Source organism: Gossypium hirsutum, chromosome D06 (genome assembly GCF_007990345.1).
Source record: "Gossypium hirsutum isolate 1008001.06 chromosome D06, Gossypium_hirsutum_v2.1, whole genome shotgun sequence".
NCBI lineage: Eukaryota > Viridiplantae > Streptophyta > Magnoliopsida > Malvales > Malvaceae > Gossypium > Gossypium hirsutum.
Window position 1 is genome coordinate 2,391,075 of NC_053442.1, and position 24,315 is coordinate 2,415,389.

General features: G+C 28.2%; 2 protein-coding genes across 2 annotated transcripts; one reads left to right on the forward strand and one right to left on the reverse strand.

Annotated features, from left to right (window-relative positions):
• Positions 1 to 865: 865 nt before the first annotated feature.
• LOC107930575 (strigolactone esterase D14) lies at positions 866 to 2,238 on the forward strand. Its single transcript, XM_016862239.2, has 2 exons — positions 866 to 1,508; positions 1,702 to 2,238. Exons 1-2 carry the CDS (start codon positions 1,072 to 1,074, stop codon positions 2,129 to 2,131), a joined length of 867 nt encoding a protein of 288 aa, XP_016717728.2. The 5' UTR covers positions 866 to 1,071; the 3' UTR covers positions 2,132 to 2,238.
• A 7,722-nt stretch (positions 2,239 to 9,960) lies between these two features.
• LOC121218186 (U-box domain-containing protein 4) lies at positions 9,961 to 12,230 on the reverse strand. The gene is made up of 2 exons (XM_041094975.1): positions 11,102 to 12,230; positions 9,961 to 10,206 (listed from the first exon to the last, which is right to left on the reverse strand). The coding sequence occupies exons 1-2, from the start codon at positions 12,083 to 12,085 to the stop codon at positions 10,135 to 10,137; spliced, it is 1,056 nt and encodes a 351-aa protein (XP_040950909.1). The 5' UTR covers positions 12,086 to 12,230; the 3' UTR covers positions 9,961 to 10,134.
• Between the last annotated feature and the right edge of the window lie 12,085 nt (positions 12,231 to 24,315).

Consider the following 24,315-nt stretch of genomic DNA (forward strand, 5'->3'; position numbering starts at 1 on the left):
TCACAGTGGTCACAAGAATAATACTCTTAGTTTAGGATATAACTCTCTTGCTGATGGTACGTAGGTCCATTTATTCATTTATGGCGTAGTGGCCAAAGCTACACGAAATGCTTCTATTGGAGGTGTGTTGTAGGATCAGCTTGGAAATTAGATTTTGGGATTTAATCGTTATTAGGGTAAATGTACGCATTTTGAGGCTGAAATATAGGGTATCCTAGATGTGTTTCTCGTTCTGTTAAATAAAAGGTATAGACGGGCCACAATTCAGACTAATAATCCTGATATGGTTCAGGCTTTGAGTGATATTAGATTGGAGGATTTAGGTATCATTGTGGTTAGAATGGTCCAGTGAGTTATGAGATCTGAAGCACAATGGCGGATCATATATGTACCTAGAGAACACAACATAATTACAGATTGGTCGGCTAAACTTAGTCTAATGTGGAAGTCAAGTTTACAGGTTTTTGATATGGCTCTTAATGAAATCTTAGAGGTCTTACAATAAGACAAAACGAATGTTATTTTTAAGCAATTGGTTTGATGTAATTTACGTTTTCATTTTGTTAGAAAAAAACTAATTTTTATAATTGTAACTTAACCAATTTTCACTATTACATTTGAAAATGAAGTAATTATTACATTAAGCATTAAATCCAATTATTACTTTTAAAATTGAGTTTAATTATGAATTTCATATAAATATAGTTATGGCTATGTAATTGAGGTTATATATACAATAGAACTAGAAATCAAACTATAAAAACAATTTAACCGATAAATTTAAAACGGCACACTAAAATATAATTTTATTAATATATACGATACTAACAAACAGATATTGTACAATGAACTTCAACTTCCAAACTCTACCCAAAATTCGCAAACTCAAATTCATTCAAACTCAATTTGATTAAAAAAACCAAAATTCGAAAAACCTACCAAAAACAACTTCACCAAACAAAACATTTGAGTTGTATGGCATGCCCCATCAATACACTTATATCAGATAAGACCACCATCACTATCAAAGTCATTAACCCTTCCACCAATGGCAAAAACCAATATAAATAAATGTCTAAACCAGTAAAAAACAATCAAACAAACCCTACACAACCCCAACCCCCCCCCCCAATAAAAATGGCAAACACCCTTTTAGAAGCTTTGAACGTGCGAGTTGTCGGCTCCGGCGACAGAATCCTTGTCTTGGCTCACGGTTTCGGTACGGACCAATCGGTTTGGCAACGGATTCTCCCATTTTTCACACCTAATTATCGTGTAATCCTATACGACCTCGTTTGTGCCGGCAGCGTCAACCCCGATTACTTCGATTCCACTAGGTACGACACTCTCGATGCTTTCGTCGACGATTTGCTTAATATTCTTAAAGCTCTCGGCGTTCACCGTTGCGCTTACGTCGGCCACTCCGTCTCCGCCATGATCGGTATCTTGGCTTCCATTCGCTGCCCTCAACTCTTCTCCAAACTCATCCTCATCGGCGCTTCTCCCAGGTAAAACGGAAGAAAAAAATTGGCCTTTGTGGTTCACCGGTGAAATATGTTAAAATTTAAATTTTCAAAGTTTCAGGACTAAAATTAGACCTAATAATAAAGGATTGAATTAAATCAAAAAGACTAAATTTAAAGTTTTAGCACACACAAGGACTAAAATTAGAGTTACCGAAATGAAATTTATGGTTTCCAGGTTTCTCAATGACGAAAATTACCACGGAGGGTTCGAGCTAGGCGAGATTGAGGAAGTATTTTCAGCAATGGAAGCCAATTACGAAGCTTGGGTCAACGGGTTTGCCCCAGTGTTGGTGGGGGCCGATGTGCCGACAGCGGTTCGAGAGTTCAGCCGGACACTTTTCAACATGAGACCGGACATATCATTGTTCGTTTCAAGGACGATATTCAACAGTGATCTGAGAGGGGAACTCGGGAAAGTGAGAGTGCCGTGTTGCGTGATCCAGACGGCGAAAGATGTGTCGGTTCCGGCATCGGTGGCGGAGTATTTAAAGACCCGTCTTGGGGGGCGAACCACGGTGGAGATTTTGAGAACAGAAGGCCATTTACCGCACTTGACTGCGCCGGTGTTGCTTGCTCAAGTGCTTCGGCGAGCCCTTCCGCGGTGAGTTTTCTAGTGTTTTTTTTACTTTAACAATGCCAATGGGACCCAATGGGTCGGATTTTTATTTTGGAACGTAATATCTATGTTGAAAAATAAAATCTAATTTCTTAATTTTCTCCTAATTTTATCTTAAAATGAAAAAAAAAGAAAAAAAAAAGAGATATCAATTGAGGATGAATGTAAATTTTAAGGGTCAATTTACTAATTAACCCATTTGAATTTTTCAATTTTTATCTCATTTTAAGTTATTGTGATTTTATGTTTAAGTAGTTTTAAGTTTGAGTCATTTAGATTATATTTTAGTTGAATTGAGTATAGTCAAATTCGCATCGGGTTTGATTGTTTTGATTGATGTGTATCATTCCAATAATAAATTGGTACAATCAACTTTATATTTTAAATAATATATAGAAAATATATAAAATTTCTAACTTTTATTATTATGGTAATAATAAATCATAAATTTGTATTTTTTTTATATATACGTAAATTTGTGGACGTTAAGGTCCTTGGGATTTTTTAAATATTATTATTTTATCATGATATTTTTTCCTCCCATAGGATTAGGATAAGAATACCCCCACGTGATTGTGACGTGACGAGAGGATGCTTTTCGCTATAAGAATAGTACTATATTACGAATTGTCTCGATATATTAGATCAAAATTGAAAAAGTTATTTATTTTTATTATTAAAAATTTATGTTGTTAATAGAATAATTAAATAATTACACATGTGATATATTACGTATGTCTCATTTTAATATGTAAATATCAAATTTTAGTAGTAAAAATAATTGAAATTTTTAACAGAATGATCAATTTACTTTTTAATCTAATATATAAGGGTTAATTTATCTATTTTTTAATAAATAAAGTAAAATATAATTCGACTTTTAATACAAAAATTTACTATTTCTAGTTTTTTTCCCTTTAATTTAATCTTGAAATTTGAGGTATGTTTCTATTTATTTTCTTTATTTTCATAACTGTTAATAATATTATATAAATTCAAGTGTTTTTTATAATTAAATTATTTTTTTACCAAAACAAAAATTAATTAATGATTAATTGAGGTATGAGCTTTGCATAGTTTTTTATATATATATATATATTTCAAGTTGGTTTAAACTTGCATTTAAATTAAGAGTTGGTATTTGATGTATTAGTAATATATTTTTTATTTTACAAGTATTTTTAAAAAATTGTCACGTGCCTAATTTTTTAACATTTTGTTATATTTTCTCTCATTTAAATATAAGGGTTAATGTATTATTTGGAACCTGGACTTGATATTATTTTCACATTGGGGTTTTAATTTTTCTTTTGTCTAACTTAATCCTTGAACTTTGCAATTGTTCTCACATTAGAGTTTGATTTTTTTTTGTCCAAATTAGCCCTTAAACTTGACAATTAATCCTATATTAGGGCTTGAACTTCTTTTTATCCAAGTAAATTCCATGCTATTTCCTTAAAAAAAGTTTGACCAAAATAAGTTCAGATCCAAATATGAGAGCAATTGTCAAGTTCAGGGACTAACTTGGATAAAAAAAATTCAAGTCCTAATGTGGGGGCGATTACCAAATCCAGAGACTAACTTAGAGAAAAAAATTCATACCTCAATATAGAAACAATTACCAAATTTAAGCCCTAAACAATGCATTAACCCTAGATATAACTATAAGAATATGCAAATACTTGTATAAACATAATTTATAATGGATGTACCGTGAATTTTTTTCGAAACAATTTGAGTTAAATGAAATTTGAATCAAGTTTAATCGAGTGAAATTGTTCAAGTTAAATTAAAATATAAACATTTCAAATTAAAATATTGTTACAATATAATTAATTCCATGTCATAGCACATAAAATTAAAACTATATATATTTAAAAACTATTTCATAGCAAAACAAGAGGAAAAAAAAAGATAGTTTAATATAATAAACTTAAATTGGTAATTTACTTGTTTAGGTCCTCACATTCACCATCTTAGAAAATTTTAAAAAATATTATGAAATATTGGAATTTTCAGGGATTAAAATACTAATATGTTATTCAAATTATTTGAATTATAAAATTTAACTTTATTCAAAATTTTAAAAATTAAATTATTTATTTGAATTTAGTCGAAAAAATCAAATAGAAAATAATAATTATAAAATGTAAATATTTGTTGAAAGGCTTTTGTATAACTACGTGGCGGCCTCATGGGCCGTGATAGCAACAAAATTCCACCACAGCCCAGAAGATATTTTGTGGAACGAATTTGACATTTGAACAGATATTTGAGACATCAACATTGAAAGGTAGAGATTGAATTTGGTTGGATTCGATCCGATTTGATTCGATTTTTTTTTTAATTTTTAGATAGTTAATGATAATTCGGTTTTATTTAGTTTTCGATTCCGTTATTTTATAAATAAGGTTTTCTTTCAAGATAAATTTGTTTAAAATTTGTATTACTTAAAAAATAGTACTGATAATTTTTTACAAAAGTATTTTAAGCCATGTCATTATCTACTTGAACGATTAGGTTAGTTTTTTGTCGGTGTTGTAGTTGAAAAGTGCTTTTTAAATTGTTATTAGAAAAAGTGTTGTGAAAAATATGGTTTAATAATTTTAAATGTTCGGCAATGTTGCCAAAAATTGCAATTGAAGGTTAAAATGACCTTTTTAACATGATAATTGTTATACCACTTTTCCGACTTGGACGCGTAGCAACATGAGAAGCGATTAGAGAGGCACCCACGGGTGGCCCTCCACCTTATATCGTTTAGATGATTACTTAGTGATCAACCACCCGTATGCTTCGTATCACACATGAGAGGAATCTTCCATCCTTAACCATCCGATTGGACCCTCTAATAGGTCACCCATTATTAACGAGTGTGTTTTCCTCAAGAGGAGACCACTCGAGAACCACCGCTTACCCATTAATACCCCAAGATACAACATAGAAGGGGGTTCCTCTTCTTTCCCAACGAACCCTAAGAGGCTGAGCTCTCGTCCCTCTCTTCTTCATTCTCCTACTTTTTTGGTTCTCTGCCCAACAAGGGTGAACATGCCTTACTTACACCACCACCTTCTCGTCCCATGTTGATACCTTGTATCAACAATAGTGGAAAGTAAAAAAATAGTTAAGTTTTATGATATTTAAATAATTTAATATAATGATACATGAAATATAAATTTTAAATACCTTTTATGTAATTAATATAAATTATTTACAAAATTAATGCTACATAAAATATTTTAAAATTTTAAATATAATAAACAATAGTTAAATAATTTAATATAATGATACATAAAATATACATTAATCTAATTTTTATATACCTTTTAAATAGTTAATATCAGGGGAGGGGTCTATTTACATTAGTGTAAAGCATTTCTATTTTACTTCCTTTTGCAACTTTTTTTATATGATTGATACTGTAACAATCCAAATTGTTGAATTTATCAAGATATTCGCACTTGTCATGCAAGTAAAATTTTTAATCAATCCGATATTTCTATCATATTGGTCTAAAATATTGTTTATATAAATATATGTTTAACAGTTGATTTTTAACTATTCATGCATGAATGATATGAATGATATCACGATTGAACTGTTAAGATATTAATCGTATAAAATTTTACGAAACAGTGCAAAACCAATTTAATTTTACATCTATGAAAATCTCTCCCCTAATTCTATATTATTTGTTGTAAGCTAAATAAAAATTAGGGTTTATCAGTTAAAATTAAATTTTGATATAAAATTGCAAAATTATGTTAACATGGGTATAGCTCGTGCCTTTTTTTAGTGCTACTTTGTTAAACAATTTAACCAATATTTTCTCTTTTTTTGGTAAATGAATCTTGTAATTATATTTTTTTATGGGAAAGGTTTCATGTAAAATTACTTTTTACATTGGTGTAAACAAGGATTTTGGCCATCCTTAACTACATGGTAAAATTACTTGTTAGCCCTTTAAAAAATTAAAAACATTCAATTAAAATATTTTTAACCTTTAATTAAATGGAATAATTAATTACATTTTTAATCCTTAAAGAAGATTATTTTAACATAAATATTTTAACTTTAACCCTTTCAAAATTTTATAAACAAATTTTTTTACTTCACCCCTAAATTATGTATTTAATGTCTAAACCAAATTGTGTTTTTTTTTCATATATTAGTAATGAAAAATAAAAACAAATTACCTCTAAGTTAAAAAAAAATAGAATTGTGTTTGAGATATTATATTAAAATCCAATGGTTGGTTTGTTAATCCATGATTATTTGATTCAAAATAACTATAAACATACCCATGATGGTTAGCTCAATGGGAGTGGGTTGAACTTTGGGTCAACTTTAGAACGGGATTCAAATCTTAGAGAGTTCTATTAGAGAGAGATCATACCATTTACCACTCCAAATCGCAAGAGCATAGACTTCCTAGTCTAGCCTTTTTAAACAAAACAAAAAGAATATATAAAAATTGTCAAAAAGTACGGGTACTTTTGGATGGACTGTAAAGTTAAAAATAACGGTGTTTGTGAGATTAATTATTGTAGCTGTGAAATAAAAGATTTCAACGCACCACAATCACCACCCATCCAAAAGTAGCCTAGAGAATAACCCAAAGCAATCCTCATTCATTTTCTGAATTTCTCTAATGTGGAGTAGTGTGGGATTAAGCAAATGAAAGAAAAAAAAAGTTGTTGATCACCAACAACATGCTTTTCTAATCACAACATTAAATCCTTTTGATTACCTTATTTAAGGATTAAAAAATATTTAAGAGTGGACATTGTTAAAGACTCTTGGTGGAGGTTGCAGATCTGGATTAGGTTGTAATATCTTCTTTAATTAGTTAGAGATAATTTAAGATATATATGTGAAAGAACCCAAACTCATATGCATAAGGATTAGAGATTATTGTAATGGAAGATGTACACTTTTTCATCATATTACAAAGGTCTACATGCAAAGTATGGTACCCAAACTACTCATTGGAGTAGGGCTAAATAGTTTTAGCAATTTTGAATTTAAAACTTAAAATATTAAGACTATTTTTCTGCATAGGAGAAGAGGATGATAATGATAGGTTTGAATTCTGATTTTTGAAGATTTTGATAACATCTCGATACTACACGATTTGATTATAAAATATCAATAATTTGAAACTGAATTCGACATGAAAATAATCCAAACTAAAATTATCTAGATAAAAAATGGCTATGAAGCAATTATAACCAGATCATAACTTAAGGCAAACTTGAATAACTCGAACTCAAAATGACTCAAAGCTAAAATAGTCGAACCCCAATTAATAATTGTCAATCCTCTGTTTAACAATAACCCCCTATAACAACCTAATCTTTTATATATTATTTTTACACTGTATAACAACTTTTCATCTATAACAGCAACAATTATAAAGTACAAAGTATACTCTTTATTAAAGTAAATTCTCTATATTATTTCAATACCTTCGTGTCTCAAGATTTAGCAAAATCAGTTCTATACCTAAGTGAAATAAAAATAATAAATTTTAGTTAATATATTATTTTAATAAAATATTTAAATTTTATATAAAACATATTAATATCCAATACCTCTAAAATAGTAACAATATTAACAATAAAACAATAGTTATACAATATTCAAACAATAATAACAAAATAGTAAAATGGTAGCAAAACAACGAGAAAACAAGAAGAAAATAACAATATTTTTACCCAAACCCTCGTACTTTTTAAACAGAACTTCAAACCGACCGAGTGAACTAAAATATGAAAAGTTCTAGTAAAGATGAATGGAATTAATGTCTTTTGAGTAGAAAAAAAGAAGAAGAAAAAAGAGCAGTACCCACATATATGAACTTTCTTACTCAAAAAAGGAAGCATCTAATATATATATATAGTTAATAATTCTTTTTTTGAAATTAACCAAATATTATATAATATTGGAGCTTAACCATACACCATATGGAATTTGTAAAGTGATATAACGTCGAATAAAGAGAGAAAACAACAAATCATTACAAAGCTCTTCTAAAAAGAAAAAAAAAAGTGAATAAAACCAGATATTAGGTTTCGTCTTATAAATAATCATCTATTTATATATATATTCTTTTTTCAATTTTCTCCACTATTTTTTTTGTTGGTTTGTTTCTGCTCCACAAATTTGGTTTAAGAAAAAGAAAATTGATAAACTTAAAAAGCTACTGGACCAAGCTAGTGATAGTGTGAGATTTTGACACGTAGAAAGAGGATAAGATGGTTAAAATAATTTTAGTTAACAAGAAAATCAAACACCAATAATGAATGTGGGCACCCCCTTCTTTATTTCGTCCTCATGCACGAGTTTCTCGTGGATTTCCTTTCAAATATTTTAACTATAATATATACTCCCTCTAACATGATTACTTTAATTTAGTATAATTTGATTTATTATTTTTATAATGTTATTTATTTGTACTTTCTTCTCTGATTTTCTACTCGTCAGAGAATATTGATCTATTATACCGAGTATTGAATAACCTAGTGACTTAAATAAAAATTTCTGAATAATTTAGTAACTTAAACAAAATCTTTCGAACAATTCAGTGATCATTCTATAACTTTTTGAAGTTGAATAACCAAAACGTAAACTTTTCGAATAGTTTAGTAACCTTGGATGTTGTTTACCCAGTTGTTTATTAAATAGTTCTAAGCTTTCAGCAACATATAAATTTATTATAGTTTACCCAGTTGTTTGCTAATTTTTCATATGACCTAGAAAATGTGATCGGTTAATGATCACGACGAATGATATTATAAATCCAGTCCTACTAATAATTTTATAAAAATAAAAAGATTGAATAAGACCATATTAGAGTAGAGAGATTACTTTATATAAAATATGCACTTAATTAAACCATGCAATGTTACCAAACAAAGCAAAAGTACCACTAAAACAAAGAACCCACAATTCCGGACAACAAATGACATTCGTTTATTCCACTTTAATGCTTCCTTAAACTTATAGTTTAAGAAAGAAAAAGACAAAATAATAGCATATCTAACTATTTGTTATCTTATGTTTATATCTTAAAATAATAAATTTGTAGTTTAATCTCTCTAAAAACTCTAAAATTACAAATAATTTGTATAAAAGTATAATTAAATTTTGCTTTTCAAAACTTTATTATTCAATTTTAACACATTTTCATAAAAAAAATAATTTCAGTATAAAACACATTTAAGATATCATGAGCTGATGGAAGATTAAATCAATTAGTAAAAAACTTAAAAACCATCTTTTAAGAAATAATAAATATTATCTTGGTTTTTTTTTCACATTTTTATCTAAATTTTTTAAATAAAACAATTAAAAAATACTACTAAATCTATGAATCGAACCCGAAATTTAAGAAATTTTGTATACAAAACCTTTAACCGCAATATATTTTTATATAAATATATAAAATTAAATAAGTTAGTGCCACTCTTAACTAAATCACAAACTCAATTATGAAATTATAAAAATATCTCTTTTAAAATATAATTAATATTATTATAATGACAAATTTTTTTTCTTATTTTTATATCATTTTAAAATAAAGAATTATAAATCATAAATCCAAATAGTAACATTAAAATACAAGTTTATTATCACTTAATTGACTCATTATTGAATAAATTTTATGATAAGTGTGATAAAATCTAATATGAAAATTTTAGATATATACACATTCATGATGTGATATAATATGTAATATAGTATAAAATAAAATACTGTATAACCCAAACGACTAATATATACTTCATAAAGTATGCGAAAAAGGACAAACCAAAATCCAGAAATCAATCTGCTCCTCATAAGTCTCACATCATTTTCATATCAAGATAGATTTTATACAAAGATATTTACATTTTTTATTCACATTTTTTTATCTCATAAAATCTCTATTTCAGTTTTTTTTTTCAATAATTACAATCATTTATGTGATGTAAGGAAAGATTTTTATGCTTACAGATCTGAGGGACTGGCAACAGCGTTGGCGGACCTCGGTTGTCGGAGCAGCTCTATCAATTTCTCTGCCTGTACAAAATTAATGTCCAAATTAATAAATGAATCATGAGAAACAAAACGACAACGAAATAATTCTATTCATTTTCGACACAATAATACAAAACAGTAGTAGCCTTTCATGATGAAAACATAAGAAAAAGAAATTTCAACAAACTCATTGGAAAATATTTAAATTTGAAAAGACAGTTTAGCCTCTTTTGCGACTTGGCGCGTTCGTGGACATAGTCATTTTGTTGGTTTCTTTATGGGTTTTCTTTAAATTTTTTTAATTAACCAAAATGGAAGGAGAAATTTCTGCGACTGGCGTTTGTGATTCCGCGACTACTTTTTTCCCCCCAAAAACAGCCATGCCACGTCAGCCAACAATGACTAACCAACCGGAGTTTTTCTTCCTCTCTCAGAGCTTATGGTGATTAGAAAAATGAATAAAATATCTTTAATATTAATTTAAAAATAGTAAAATACAATAATAATTTTATTTTTAATAAATTTATTGATTGAGATGGTGCTGTAACACCAGATTTAATTAGAGATTTTAAATTAATAATTGTATGAACACTCGCTATGCGAGTAAAAATGAAAATAATATATTTTAAAAGAAACTAATAATTATTAATAAAGAAATAAAAAATACATGAATGGTTATTGATAAAAGAATTTTTTTTTGACGATTAATTGATAAAAGAATTGTATGAGAGAAAGAGGGACGTGGTTTCTATTTAAAAAAATTAAATTACTTATTTAATTTTATTAATATGTTGAGGTAACTCTATTTTTCTTATTAATATTTAAAAAAATTAAATAAAATATAAATTGATTTTATTTGTATTTTTCTTAACTGAAATCCAATATTTTAAGTTAGTATAGAAATATATGGTTGATATTACCGTTACTAGTAACTTACCTTTTGCTTGGCGCGATTGGTGCCTGACTGAGACAAAGCGACTAAGGGAGGAATCGCTCCTTCGCGGGCCACCTTAGTACGGTACACCACACTATCTTCACAAATCTGCAACAAGATTGCGGCGGCGATTTCCTTTTGTCTTTGTGATCCAACTTCAATGATTTCAACCAAAACGGGAATCCCTCCTTCATCAACTAATGCCGTTTTGGCTTCCGGTACTGATACCAGCACGCTCAAAACGAAAGCCGATTTGTCAACCATGTTGGAACCGAAATCCGCCATTAATTCCACTAGCGGTTTCATGATTCCAGCTTCAACCGCCTTGATCTTGTTCTCTTTAACCGTACATAATGAATACAGAGCCGTTGATGCGTCTTTTTTGCCGCGAATTCCACCGTTTTCGAGAAGGTTAACCAAAAGTGGAATCGCTCCTGACCGTCCGATTGCAACCTTGTTTTCTTCCACTTGTGACAACCGAAGCAAAGCACAAGCCGCGTTTTCCTTCGACGTTGAAGTTCCCGTTCTCAAAGCTCTAACCAGTGGCTTAATCGCTCCAGATGAAGCTATAAGTTCTTTATTCTCGTCGCATAAAGACAGATTCAAAATCGCCGTCACGCCGTTTTCTTGAAGGTAAGGATCGGTTGATGTGATTAACGAAATCAACGGTTTGATCGCACCGGCTTTAGCGATCTTGATTCGATTCTCCGGTTTGTTCTTCGCCAACAATCTAAGCTCTAAAGCCGCGTTCTTTTGCTCATCAATCGAACAGGAGCCGAGATCCGATACGAGTTGCCGTATAAATTCATCGGAGTTATCAGAATTAGTACAAGCGAGAAATAACCTCCGGCTTTGCGATGACGCCGTGGAGAACTCACCGGATCTGTCGCTGTTACAATCACTAAAAGCAGAAGAATCATCGTTGATACTCAAATCATTAAAGCTCCTCCCCATAAACTTGTAATTCACTGCATTCTCTGTCTCCATATCCAAAACCAGCACGCCGTCACTGCATCAAAAATCTCACCGGATATTTTTGAAATCGGGTGACCCGGATCCGAATGTGAAGGCAATTTTCGGGTTACTTGAGAAGGGCTAAAAAAATAGTGATTATGGTAGCGAATATAAAGGGTGGAGTGCAAAAGACAAAAGGGAGCTACACCTGGACGCTTACAATGGGTTTTGGGTTGACACGTGCAGGGTTTTGACCGTACCAAAAACTTTTTAAGCCATGGGTTGAGCACGTGCGAATGGTCTGTCCCTTTAAGCGCGTGCGTAGAAGGTTCGCCATTCGATAAACGCCTCTTTTTTTTTTTTTATTACCGAAGACGCACTCCCCCTTGGTTCCCTTCTCGATCATCAATTAAACTCCCCCTGGTTCATTGGGAAAAAGAAAATGATATATCAAACAACTCCCCACGGTTTTGAAAGTTTAATAAATGTTTCCAAATTGTTTAATTGATTTGATTCATTCGATTACTTTAATCAAATAAATTATTTTAAAAAATTAATTTATTTAGTATTTAATTTATCTAACTCTTTATTTCGGATCAGTACATTGATCCTTAGTTCAATCCGATTCTGAAAATAGTGAATTTAATTGATAGAGAGATACATATGGATAATTTATGATAATTGAATTTAAATTTTAAAATTTTATAAGTAATTTGCTGCATTTTAAAAAAGATATAATGGTAAATTTATCCTTCAACGTTTATATTTCTTTATCAATCTGGCCGTTTTTCTTTTTTTAACTAAATTTGACCACCAACCTAAAAAAAAACATGTCAAATTGTAACTTTTTAACGAAAATACTGACTAAAACGTTAAATTTTTAAATAACTTACATGGCAATTTGGGTTTGATTTGTTTTTTTTATAATTTATATGATTCTTTTATAATTTTTTTTTGAATTTTGAATTTTTTCATTTTATAATTTTAAATTATTTGTTAACATGATATATAAGACAAATAGTGTTATGTCAATATAAAGTACATGTAGACTACCATGCGGGTTATCCCACCAAAATTGTTGAAAAATTAATATTTTAGACCGTGTTGTTGTTAAAAAAAAAGTGGTTTCACTCTTTTTGAAAGGATAATGGGCAAATCTAGCTCAAAAAATAAAAATAAAAAAGCTAAAAGAAAAATATATAAAAGTTGAAGGTTAAAAATTTTCATTATGACTTTAAAAAATCATTTCAAATTTTATAGCTTCGTGTTTGAAATACAAGTGTAATTCAGAAGAACCCCACATCACATTGATAAGTCTTTTAGATTTGTTTATTAGCCATAATATGTTATTTAACTTGCAAGAACTAGTAGAAAGGAACGAATCACGACTTCTTCATTCATTCAAGTAGTTGTTGCTTCCTATTTTCTCTCAAATTAGTTGAGTACTAACTTGTTTTTCTTATCCATGTTCTATTCTATAATAGGGAAGTGTTTGTCGAATCTTAGAGAATATGTTGTGGGCGAATTATTGTTAAGGACCGTGTTATAGATGCCTCAAGAAATGATTCCTATTTCCCTATATATTCTTCTATTGTGTTCAGCCTTTTAGGCTAAGCCCTTCGCTAATATCTCTAGGATTTAAGTCTTCGATGGGAGCCATTTCAAGCTAGGAAGCAAAACTTTGTCATTCAAAAGTGCTATAGGTGAGAGATAACCGACAACAAATACATAAAAGTGCAAATGAATGAATACCACAAATTGTTGGAAGACCTCAAGTTTGAAAGTATTACCCTATAAGAAGAATTTGTTGCTAAGTTGTTTATTGAAAAGTTGCCACAATCATGGAACGACTACAAGTAGCAATTTAAACACAATTGCACAAGCAACTCCCTCTTATAGACTTAGTCACTCGTATCATCATCAAGGACACCAACTAAAAAGAGGCAAAAAGAGGTATGGAAAAACATGATTTCAAACGCAGAACACAAAAGAAGAAGGAAATTACTCATTTGTGGCAAACTAAGCCATCATGCACATTAATGCAGACACCAGAAAAGGAGAAATGATTATCCTACCAAGCTAAATCTCTATTTGATTGAAGCAAATGACATGATTGTTGCAATCATTTCTTGAGTCAATATTATGACTAATATGAAAGAGTGGACGATAGACTCCAATGTCACTAGGCAAGTTTGCGGCAATTAAAATGCATTTGTGTCCTACTACCAAGTGTTGGAAGGAGAAGAAAATATCTATCTTGAAGATTCATGAATTGCAAATGTGCTTGAAAAATGTAAAGTTATGCTCAAACTTACATCTAGAAATACCTTAACCTTAATTGATGTGCTTTATGTTCTAATATTCGAACTAATTTAGTTTTTGTTAGACTATTAGGAAAAGTTTGGGTAAAAGTAATACTTTTTTTATGAGTAAAAGTTGTTGTAACAAGGGACTCTTTGTTCTGAATGCTTCAGAAATAATTAATCAATTACTACCAAGCTAGTAATTGATTGCTAACTTCAATGAAAAGGAAGGTGTAATACATGAAATAACTTCACCTCATCTACTTGAATCAACTAGTGTAGTTGAAAGGAAAAATAAGGCATTAAAAGATATGAAAATTTGAATGTTTGTTAGTTCTATTTCTCCCGAAAATATCTGGGGAGAAGCTATATTATCTACACGTCACTTGCAAAATCGAATTTCTTATAAGAAAACTGGTAAGACAACTTATGAATTATGGAAGAGTTACTCTCCTAATCGAAAAAATTTTAAAAAGGGGAGGTCTTGCTAAAGTTATGCTACATAAACCTAAGAAAAGAAAAATAGGTTTACTAAATAGAATTTCTTTTTTCTATGCTCCTTTTTGGAAATAAACTACTAAAATAGATTTTAATTCTATTTTTCAAAATAACACTTAGGAAATGAGTTGATTTACTCTTTTTGGAGCAAAATTTATCAGTTGTAAATGGATTTCTAAATAAAAACTTAAACTTTACGTTTTTTATTGAAAAATATAAAGCTAGACTAATTGAAATTTTTTTTACTCAAAAACAGAATATATACTTTTCGAATTCTTATATGGCTTAAAACAAGGGCCCAAAAAGTGACATACGAAATTTAATCAAGCACCGGTAAATAATAATCTCTTCTATTAAAATAGATGATGTATTTAGTCAAAATTTGATGACAATAATGGTGTGATCATATGTTTGTACGTTGATGAATGCTTATTTTTTTTTTTTAAAAAAAAGTGTGTCCTTATAATTTTCACACATATTTTAGGAAGCATGATAGAAAAATATTATCAGAAGAGTATTATGTTGAGAAACTTTTAAAGAAATTCGAATACTATCAAAGGCTTATTTTTGCACTTTTTGTAAATGTGAGGTCTTTATATAATCTTTTTACAAGATTTGGTTCTTATGTGAATAATCTTAAAAAGTTAAGCCCTAATTTAAGCATTTAACATTTAAGCACACAAATCTAACAAAGATCCCATTTTATGAAAAAGAAAAATCAAAGAAATCAAAGGTGCAAATATATGTCTCAAAGATTGATCGGAAAAAGTACAGCAAAGCAAAGATTTTCGGTACTGTGATAAGGGTACTTTTCAGTACACTGAGTTCATCCAAATATTGCCACGTGTACCCTTGCTTTAAACTCCAAGCCCTTTTTGCCTTTTCATTTTATTTTTGGCAATTCCACCAATACCCCCAATTGGTTGCACGTGCAAGCTCTCACCAATCATATGCCATCAATACAGATCACGCCACCGGATGGGAAATTCGACATGTTATTTTCTCAACTATTATAATTATTACTTACTAAGTTGGGTTCGGATGGGCGGTCCGGTGTGTTTAACTTATTTTATGTCTCACGCTATAATATTATTATAGTATCTGATCTCACCGTCACCACTGTTTTTACACTAATTGTAAGTAAATGCACCACCCACTCAAATTCACCCTAAGTTTGAGTGTTAAATACTAAATCGGATATGACATAAAGTATATTTATTCTTAATATATATGTATCTCTCATATGAGTATGGGTTAAAAAATATTTTTTTTCATATCGTGTGACCTTCATTCCCACCATAAGCATTTGAGTTGTTACATAATTTAGATTGTTAATTGGTTTCGTAGTGTAATTTCATAAAATCACTCACGAAAGTATTTGTCTTAATTCTGACCAAATTTTATTTCGTATTAAGAATCAAGAATGAAAATGTGGATATAACTAACTAAACAGTAAAATTTCTCTTTCCTAAGAAGACGGCACAGATTTAAGATAATAGAATAAAAATTTATTATAATTAATTGAAATTAAAAACATGTCATATTTAAACTGCTAATGCAAATATTAATTTAAAATCTGAACCTTAACCATGATTAGTAAAAACATTACACCATTATTGTACAAAAAAATTCAAATCATGCATTATGCATTTTCTAAATCAAAACAGGAAAGTCCTGTGGGTGTGATAATATTATTAGAATTATAACACATCAACAGCATTCAATTATTGACTTGGAAATCCAATAGTGATGGTGGGCTTTTAATTTGTTAAAGTAATATTAATTTATGTAAAATGTTTTTTTCTTTATTTAATATTTTATTTTTACTTGATTTTAGATCTAATTACGACTTAAATAATTTCTATATATAAAAGAATCTCAAACTAAAAAAATTTTCTATATTTGTTTTTTCTAAATAAATAAATAAATAATGGGAAAAATGGTCAACTTTTTTATTGTTGAACACTTGATAAAAAGCTGACTCTGGGTGCTCAATTATACCAACCCACTCCTCCAACCCAACATTTTAAAAAGAATAAATGTAATGCTTACAAATCATTTTAATGTCTGTTAACTCTTTTTGTAGTACAATATTGATTTGTAATGGTGGGATGCCCAAAAAAAACCCCCTCATAATTCTTTTAAATTAAAATTAAATTAATGTGTAGTGTTCATACTTATTTTAAATTGAATAATATATTGTTAGAGTTGTGTGATCCGAATCTTTATTAAAAAAATACAATAGCAAAATAAGGGGATATGTAAAATCCGTATAGAACTACACTTTGTATATCTGACATTGATTAGAATAAGGTTCTTCAACCTTTAAATAAATATAGTCAAAACTCCTCTTGTATCATTCAGTTTTCAATATTAGTGAATTTCTCCTCCTGTGCCCGTGGTTTTCTTCCTGAAAGGGTTTCCACGTAAAATCTATGTGTTTTATTTTTCTTTTCTTTTTGTTTTGCAATCATTCTATATTGTCGTTATCAACGCTAATTTTAGTATATATATATATGTATATAATTATGTATGTATGTGTGTAATAAACAATGTTGTCTGAATTGGATTGGATTAGTTAGTCGAATCAGAAATGGGTCGAAATATTAATCTGAGAAGAAACAAAAAAAATTGATTAACTTGAAAATATGAATAACCAGTTGAATTGAACTAAAAAATCGATTTAACTGATTTTTATAAATATTTTAATTTTCTTAGATACTGTATTTATTTTAAATGAAATAAAATAATAGGACAAAAAAATGAATAATCTAATCGATTGCATCATTGATATGATTCCAAAACATTGGTAAAAAAAGGTAGGCAGCTTAATTTAGGGGGCCATTGATTACTAGAAAAAGAGCTATTGATACTATAAAATTGGTAATGGACACTTGGACTAAACCAAGAAGTTAAGTTTAATATCGTATAATAAAAAATAAATAATATTAATCATTGAATTTAAAATTTTAAATTAAAAAAATTAAATTCTTGAAAATATATATTTAACCAAACTTAAAATATAGTATAAAGAAACCCTTGGAAGATTGCTGCATTCTCATTGGTGGATTATGGGTATTGGATATTGCTTTTTCCTATCCTTTCCCTTTGGAGATTGATGGTGATTGCGCTCGAGTCTTATTATTCTATATTTTTATTTGGTTTGTGGAGTCATTATTCACAATAAATAATGTTGAGATAGAGAAGTTTTTGAAGTATCATTGTTTGAGTAGTCAATCGAACTTTTGAACGGAGATATTGTCTTTAAGGTGTCTATGATTGATTTTAGCCTTGAGGTGTCTATGCTTTGAGTAGGGAAACAAAAACTCAAGGCTAAAATCGAGCTGATACCTTAAGAATGATGCCTCCGTTCGAGGATTCAATTCGTTGCCCAAAAGACGACACTTGAATATATATACATATTTATATACAATGTGTCAATTCTAAATATATACATATATATGACGAATAAATAAAATGATGCAACTTTATTAAAAATATTAAAAAATAATTCTTATTTTAAAAGAAATAACAGTATTTCTAAAAAATATCATATACATTTGTTTTTGACACAATACTTAGAATTACCCATAACCCCTCCCTAACCCATAAATCGGAGGATAATGTGCTTAAATACACTCGAACTCACATCTTCCTACATTGATAATAATATCCATACTAATTAAACTAAAACTCAATCAACTAATAACGCCTTATTTAATTAGTAGTTATAATGCCTACTTAATTGGATTTAAGCATGACATAAGACTCCATTAGAGTAATATGGAGCGTACAATTTTTTAAATATCTAAAATGCAAAATACTCTAATCTAATTGGTCCATAATATTTTTTATTACGATTAATCAATTTTTATCATAAATCAAGTGCATGCATAACATGAGATTTTGATTGGCTGTTAATTTATTACTACTTTTAATATTGGAAACCAATCAACTTTAATTGCTTTAGCACTTAAACTACTCATTTAAAGTGAAAGGCAATGAACATTTCTAGGTTTTCTTGGCCACCACTAAACTTGTCCAAGTGCATGTGGAAATTTCATATAATCTCCGAAAGGATTGGATAAAAATATTTCGTTGAATTGGAAAAAAATGTTTAAAATATTAATTATATATACTTGAAGAACTAAAGAAGTCTTTGTTAAAAAATTAATTAAGCCTTGATTTCCATTCCATAAAATCGAGAAACCCAGGATTTTTACATAATTTTTATGATTTTTCAGTCATTTCAATCGTAATTACAATTCATTTTTTAACCTTATTCTTATTAGTAGATGAAGTCGTAGGACTATATGATTCATCAGAAAAGGGCATGATAGTCACCTTTTTCTGTATGACAAAAATTGATCTTTGAAAAATTACTCCATGAAATCTCTTCATTAACATTGACCACACTGATCATTACATTTAGCTAACAAAAGCTAAATTTTATAAGTTTGATTTAATTGTTTTTTTTTTAACCATCGGAGCTTTAAAAAAATGCCACGATAGATAAAAGTCAAGTAGCTTCCACGTTGTCACTAATTGTTGTTGTCAGTTTATTCCGTTAATCACATTAGCCAAATGTAATAGTGAATGTTAATGAAGAGGCTTTACTGAATAATTTTCTAGAGATAAAGGGTCAATTAAGTAAAATTGTTATGAGATTTTATTTATTTTTTATTGAGGGATTTTTTTTATCTTCAAGCCTTTTTTATATATATTATGTGATTTCTATCACATTAAATTTAAATATATAATTAAATATAATATTATTATAATATAAATATTTAAAATATGTTGATTTTTTATAATTGAAATTTTAATAAAAGGAAAATTTTAAAATTAAAATAAACTAGTTTTTAAAAGAATTTAAAAAACTAATATAAGCTAACCTAAAATAAGATTGAATTAATCATTTACAATTATGGATGAACTTGGATAAAACTTGAAACTCATATTGCAAATCGAAACAAATTTATTTAAGTATGAGGTATACTAATACTATACATAAGTTCGACCCAAACCCAATTCAACTCGAACCATGAACTTTTCTAACCGTCATTTTTAGGTAGTCTTATGCTATCCTCCTTTCCAAACATTCTTTTTTTTTTTGAAAGGTAAATTGTTATTACTATTTAAATAAGTTTTTATATACCAAACGAGTGTATGATAATATCTTTAACCACCGCTCCATTAAAGTCAACACTTAATTTTTTTTTAAATAAGTTTTTTTAACATAATGTGTAAATCGAAGGATAATACGCGCTTAAATGCACTTGAACTTACATTCTTCTTATTGTTACAGTGACAACGATACCAATTGAACTAAGGCTCAATTGGCATGCTCAATTAAGTTTTAATTACTTGGTAATTACTTTAGTAAATAGTGTAATCTTATGGTAGAGTTATCTATTAATTTAGGGTGTGTTTTATAAATTGAAAATTTAAGTGCTAAAAGATTGAGTATTGAACGTTTACTGCTAAATTTTATAAGTGTTGAATTTATATTAAAATTTTCGTTGGTAAATGAGTAAATATAAGTACGAAATATAATTATGATGTTTGATAGAAGTAAATATTAATCTTAAATTTTTTTTAAAATTTTAATCTTATTAATATAATATTTTATATTATTTTTCATAGTTTTGGATAAAAGGTGGAAATTTGAATATCTCATTTTTTTAAATGATAATTTATTTTCATTTTTTAATAAAATAAAATCACATTTAAGTGAAAAAATATTTACCTACCTATTATCTTATTCAACACGTTTTTGTTAAAATATTTTATATTAAGTTAAATTAAAATTAATATCAAACACACTATTAATGTTAAGTTGGAAATCACTTTACTTACTCTTATTTATGGTGGTCTATTTTATGGGCTTAAAGCCCAATCCTCCTTAGGGCTCAAATTTCCCAAACTGTTTTGTCACCCAAAATCCAATACTCCATATTACTTTTCATTAAAAGTGTCAGATGGTTCTAGAAGTGCTGATGAGTCGAGACAAATTTGATCCGGGGCTTATATATAGAATTAATATATTTCATGTTTGTTTAAGGTTAACCAGATTTAAAATATAAATCTTAATTTTTTTTAAGTTCATCTAATTAATCAAATCATTTTCATCTCTCTATTTATTTAAAAATTTATTTTATTTTATTTTATTTTTAAGGTTAAAAGAACTCGGTAACTTTTTCTAATTCGATACTTAAACTTTTTTGTTCACATTAGGATCAAAACTTGGTAGGTTTTTATAATTTAATCCCTAAACTTGGGTTTCATTAAGGTATGATAACGTGACACTTTGAATTATGCTATCATCACCTAAATTTTTTTAAAAAATTATATAAAATCTTTAAGAATATATAATAAAAAAACATTTAAAAAGTTTCGTGTTATTATGAGACATAATCTCAAAGTGTCATATCATCATACCTTAACGATATCCAACTTCAATGACCAAATTGAGAAAAGCTACCAAATTTTAGGACTAATGTAGACAAAAAAAAGTTCAAGGATCAATGTGGAAAGGTTGCCAAGTTCAAGGACTACATGTTGCTTTATCCCTTATTTTTAATTTAATATTTTTTATTAAAAATTTAAATATAGACAACTTAGCATATCTTTTAATGTTTACATTATAATATTGGGGAGAGATCCACTTACATCAATGTTAAACTAAAATAGTTTTGCACATTTTCATGACTTTTTATATGATTAATATTTGGCTTAACGCACATTTTAGTCCTTGAAGTATACCTCTTTTCCCACTTTGGTCCTTAAAGTTTTTTTCCCACTTCAGTCCCTAACATTACCAGAAGTTCCCAGTTCAATCATTTGGATGTTAAAAATAATTTTTAGTTATTTTTAGTCATTTATAAAATTTTTAGTTATTTTTATATTTTTTGGTAATTTTATAATTGTTTTTCTATTTTTTAAATAATGTTAATAATTTTTGTAATTTTAAAAATATTTTTCATCCAAAGGACTAAATTGGGAATGTTTGATAACGTTAGGGACTAAAGTGGGTCAAAAAAAATTAAGGACAAAAGTGACAAAAACGATATTCTTTAGGAACTAAAGCATGCATTAAGCTTTAATATTTCAATAATCCAATCGTCATATTGCAAGCACCATTCATATAGATAATGCATGTCAAGTTTGGCGTAAATTAAAAATTTCTAATTATTTTTTAATGTAAAAGACTTTCAACCATTAAATATATATTAATATATACAATATTTTAGATCGATATGATAGAAATATCGGATCGGTTAAAAAATTTACATGATAAGTACAAATATCTAGATAAATTCAACGATTAAATTATTAAAATATTAAATGTATAAAAAAGTTAATGAACTAAATTAGGTCAAGCATTGGGTTTTGGAGCTCAAATCCAATTTAGATTTGAAATAGGTTTAAACTTTTTTCCCTAATCTCATTTTTTAAACATAATATTTTTTTTTCAAATTCTCTCAAATTTCAAATTTAAACAAATAACGGTAAAAATATTATAGAGACTCCTATACTAGTTGTCAGATTGCATTTTGCCCAATTTACTAAAAACCGATATTATTTGTTTTAATGACATGTACTTAAATCTATGACTGCATAGCGTTGAACAAATAAATAAGGAAAGATATTTTGATTGTAAATTTAAAATCATATCTATTTAAGGATGGAGTTATTTTTGGTAAAAGTATCATAAAGGCTCTTATATTAGAAGTCAAACTGCATTTTGTTCCTTCCATTCCAAAAGTGAGCAAATTAGCCCCTGCACATTAGATCAAAGAGCAAACTAGTCATTTTTATTAAAAATTTCATCTATTTCTACTGTTAAAAATTGACATGGTTGACAAAATAACAAAAAAATGACACGTGCCGATGTATAGAGACCAAATTTTAACAGTAAAAATGGATAAAATTTTTAACAGAAGAACTAATTTACTCATTTTTTTAAATAAAAATAAAAAATAATTTAATTTTTAATATAATAATCTCCATAATACTTTTACGAAAAAAAACTCTCCTAGATATTTAGCAATCAAAATATCTTTATTTATTTGTTGGCGGTCATCAAATTAAGTAAATGCAATAAAAACATTAGATGATTGCCCACTTGCCTTCCAACTTGAAGCGTGTAAAACGGATCACTTCCTCGGACCATGCACTACTTTTCTTTATTTTTATAGAATTTTTATTTGGGTTTAAACGTTTTTAGATGTAGCCTAAGTTCGAATCTGTATACGATAAAAAAATATATTTATTTTTTGAAACTCAAATTGTGATCTATTGATATGGTGTTTGCCTTATCCAATAATAACCTACGTTCGGACCACATTTGTGCTAAAAAAAAGTCCGCTTTGTTATAGCCTCTTCTAAAGGAAGAGAAATAAAAAAGGTACAAAAAAACTCAAATTTGAAATTGAGTAAATCGATCCTTCTCAAAAGTAATTTAATACAAAATATGTAAACATCGAAAGTCAAAATTTGTTACTATACCAGTCAAAATTATGTACAATTGACAGAAGACATTAACCTCGTGATTAATTGTCCTTAGTTACTCACTTTCAAAACTAACATGGATTAAATTGTTTTGATTTTTTAAAAGGATCAATTTATTCAAATTTAAAATTAAAAGGGGTTGCCAATGTTTTTTTTTACCAAAAATACTCACAAACTTATATTTAAATCTTTGATGAAGTAAATTGAGAATAATAAAATTGGAATTAAAAAAAAACACCATGTATATAAAACCTTTTATTTTAATATTACAATCAAAGTATCACTTAATTTTTAAATCAAAATATTCACTCCATAATTTTTTTATCCATGAGTATATCATAAGTTTAGTAATAATAATAGTTGACATTGAGAGGCAATTAGCCCATTGTTTATCATTAAAAGTAATCATAAATATTCAACCCAAAAAAGTAAGAACAATAAATGGAAACTTCCCTTCTTTATTTTAATTATCTCACCTGTTGTCCACTTACAATATCAAAGTGCGATAAAAGTATCATGAAAATATCTGTAATAATATTCGAATTGCATTTTGTCCATTTTAATAAAAAAGACAAATTAGTTATTATTATTAGATCAAAGAGTAAATTGATCTTTTTGTTAAAAATTTAATCTATTTCTAATTTTACAAATTGATCCTTGTACGTCCCATTAATGTATACATGGCACGTCGCATGTAATTGTTTGGTTATTTGTCAGCAACGCCCGTTTTTAACAGTAAAAATGTAAAAAAAAATTACTAGAAAAGATCAATTTACCCTTTAGTCTAGTTTACTCGTTTTTTTTAATAAAACAACAAGCATGGTTTTTGACACATATTTCATGTTGGGTTAATTATTTTTTACTAAATAGTTAAAATTTAAAGCTTATAATATGCTCCAAGTTTCTGTACTCTCTATATATTTGGAATTTAATCCTCAATTTTTTATT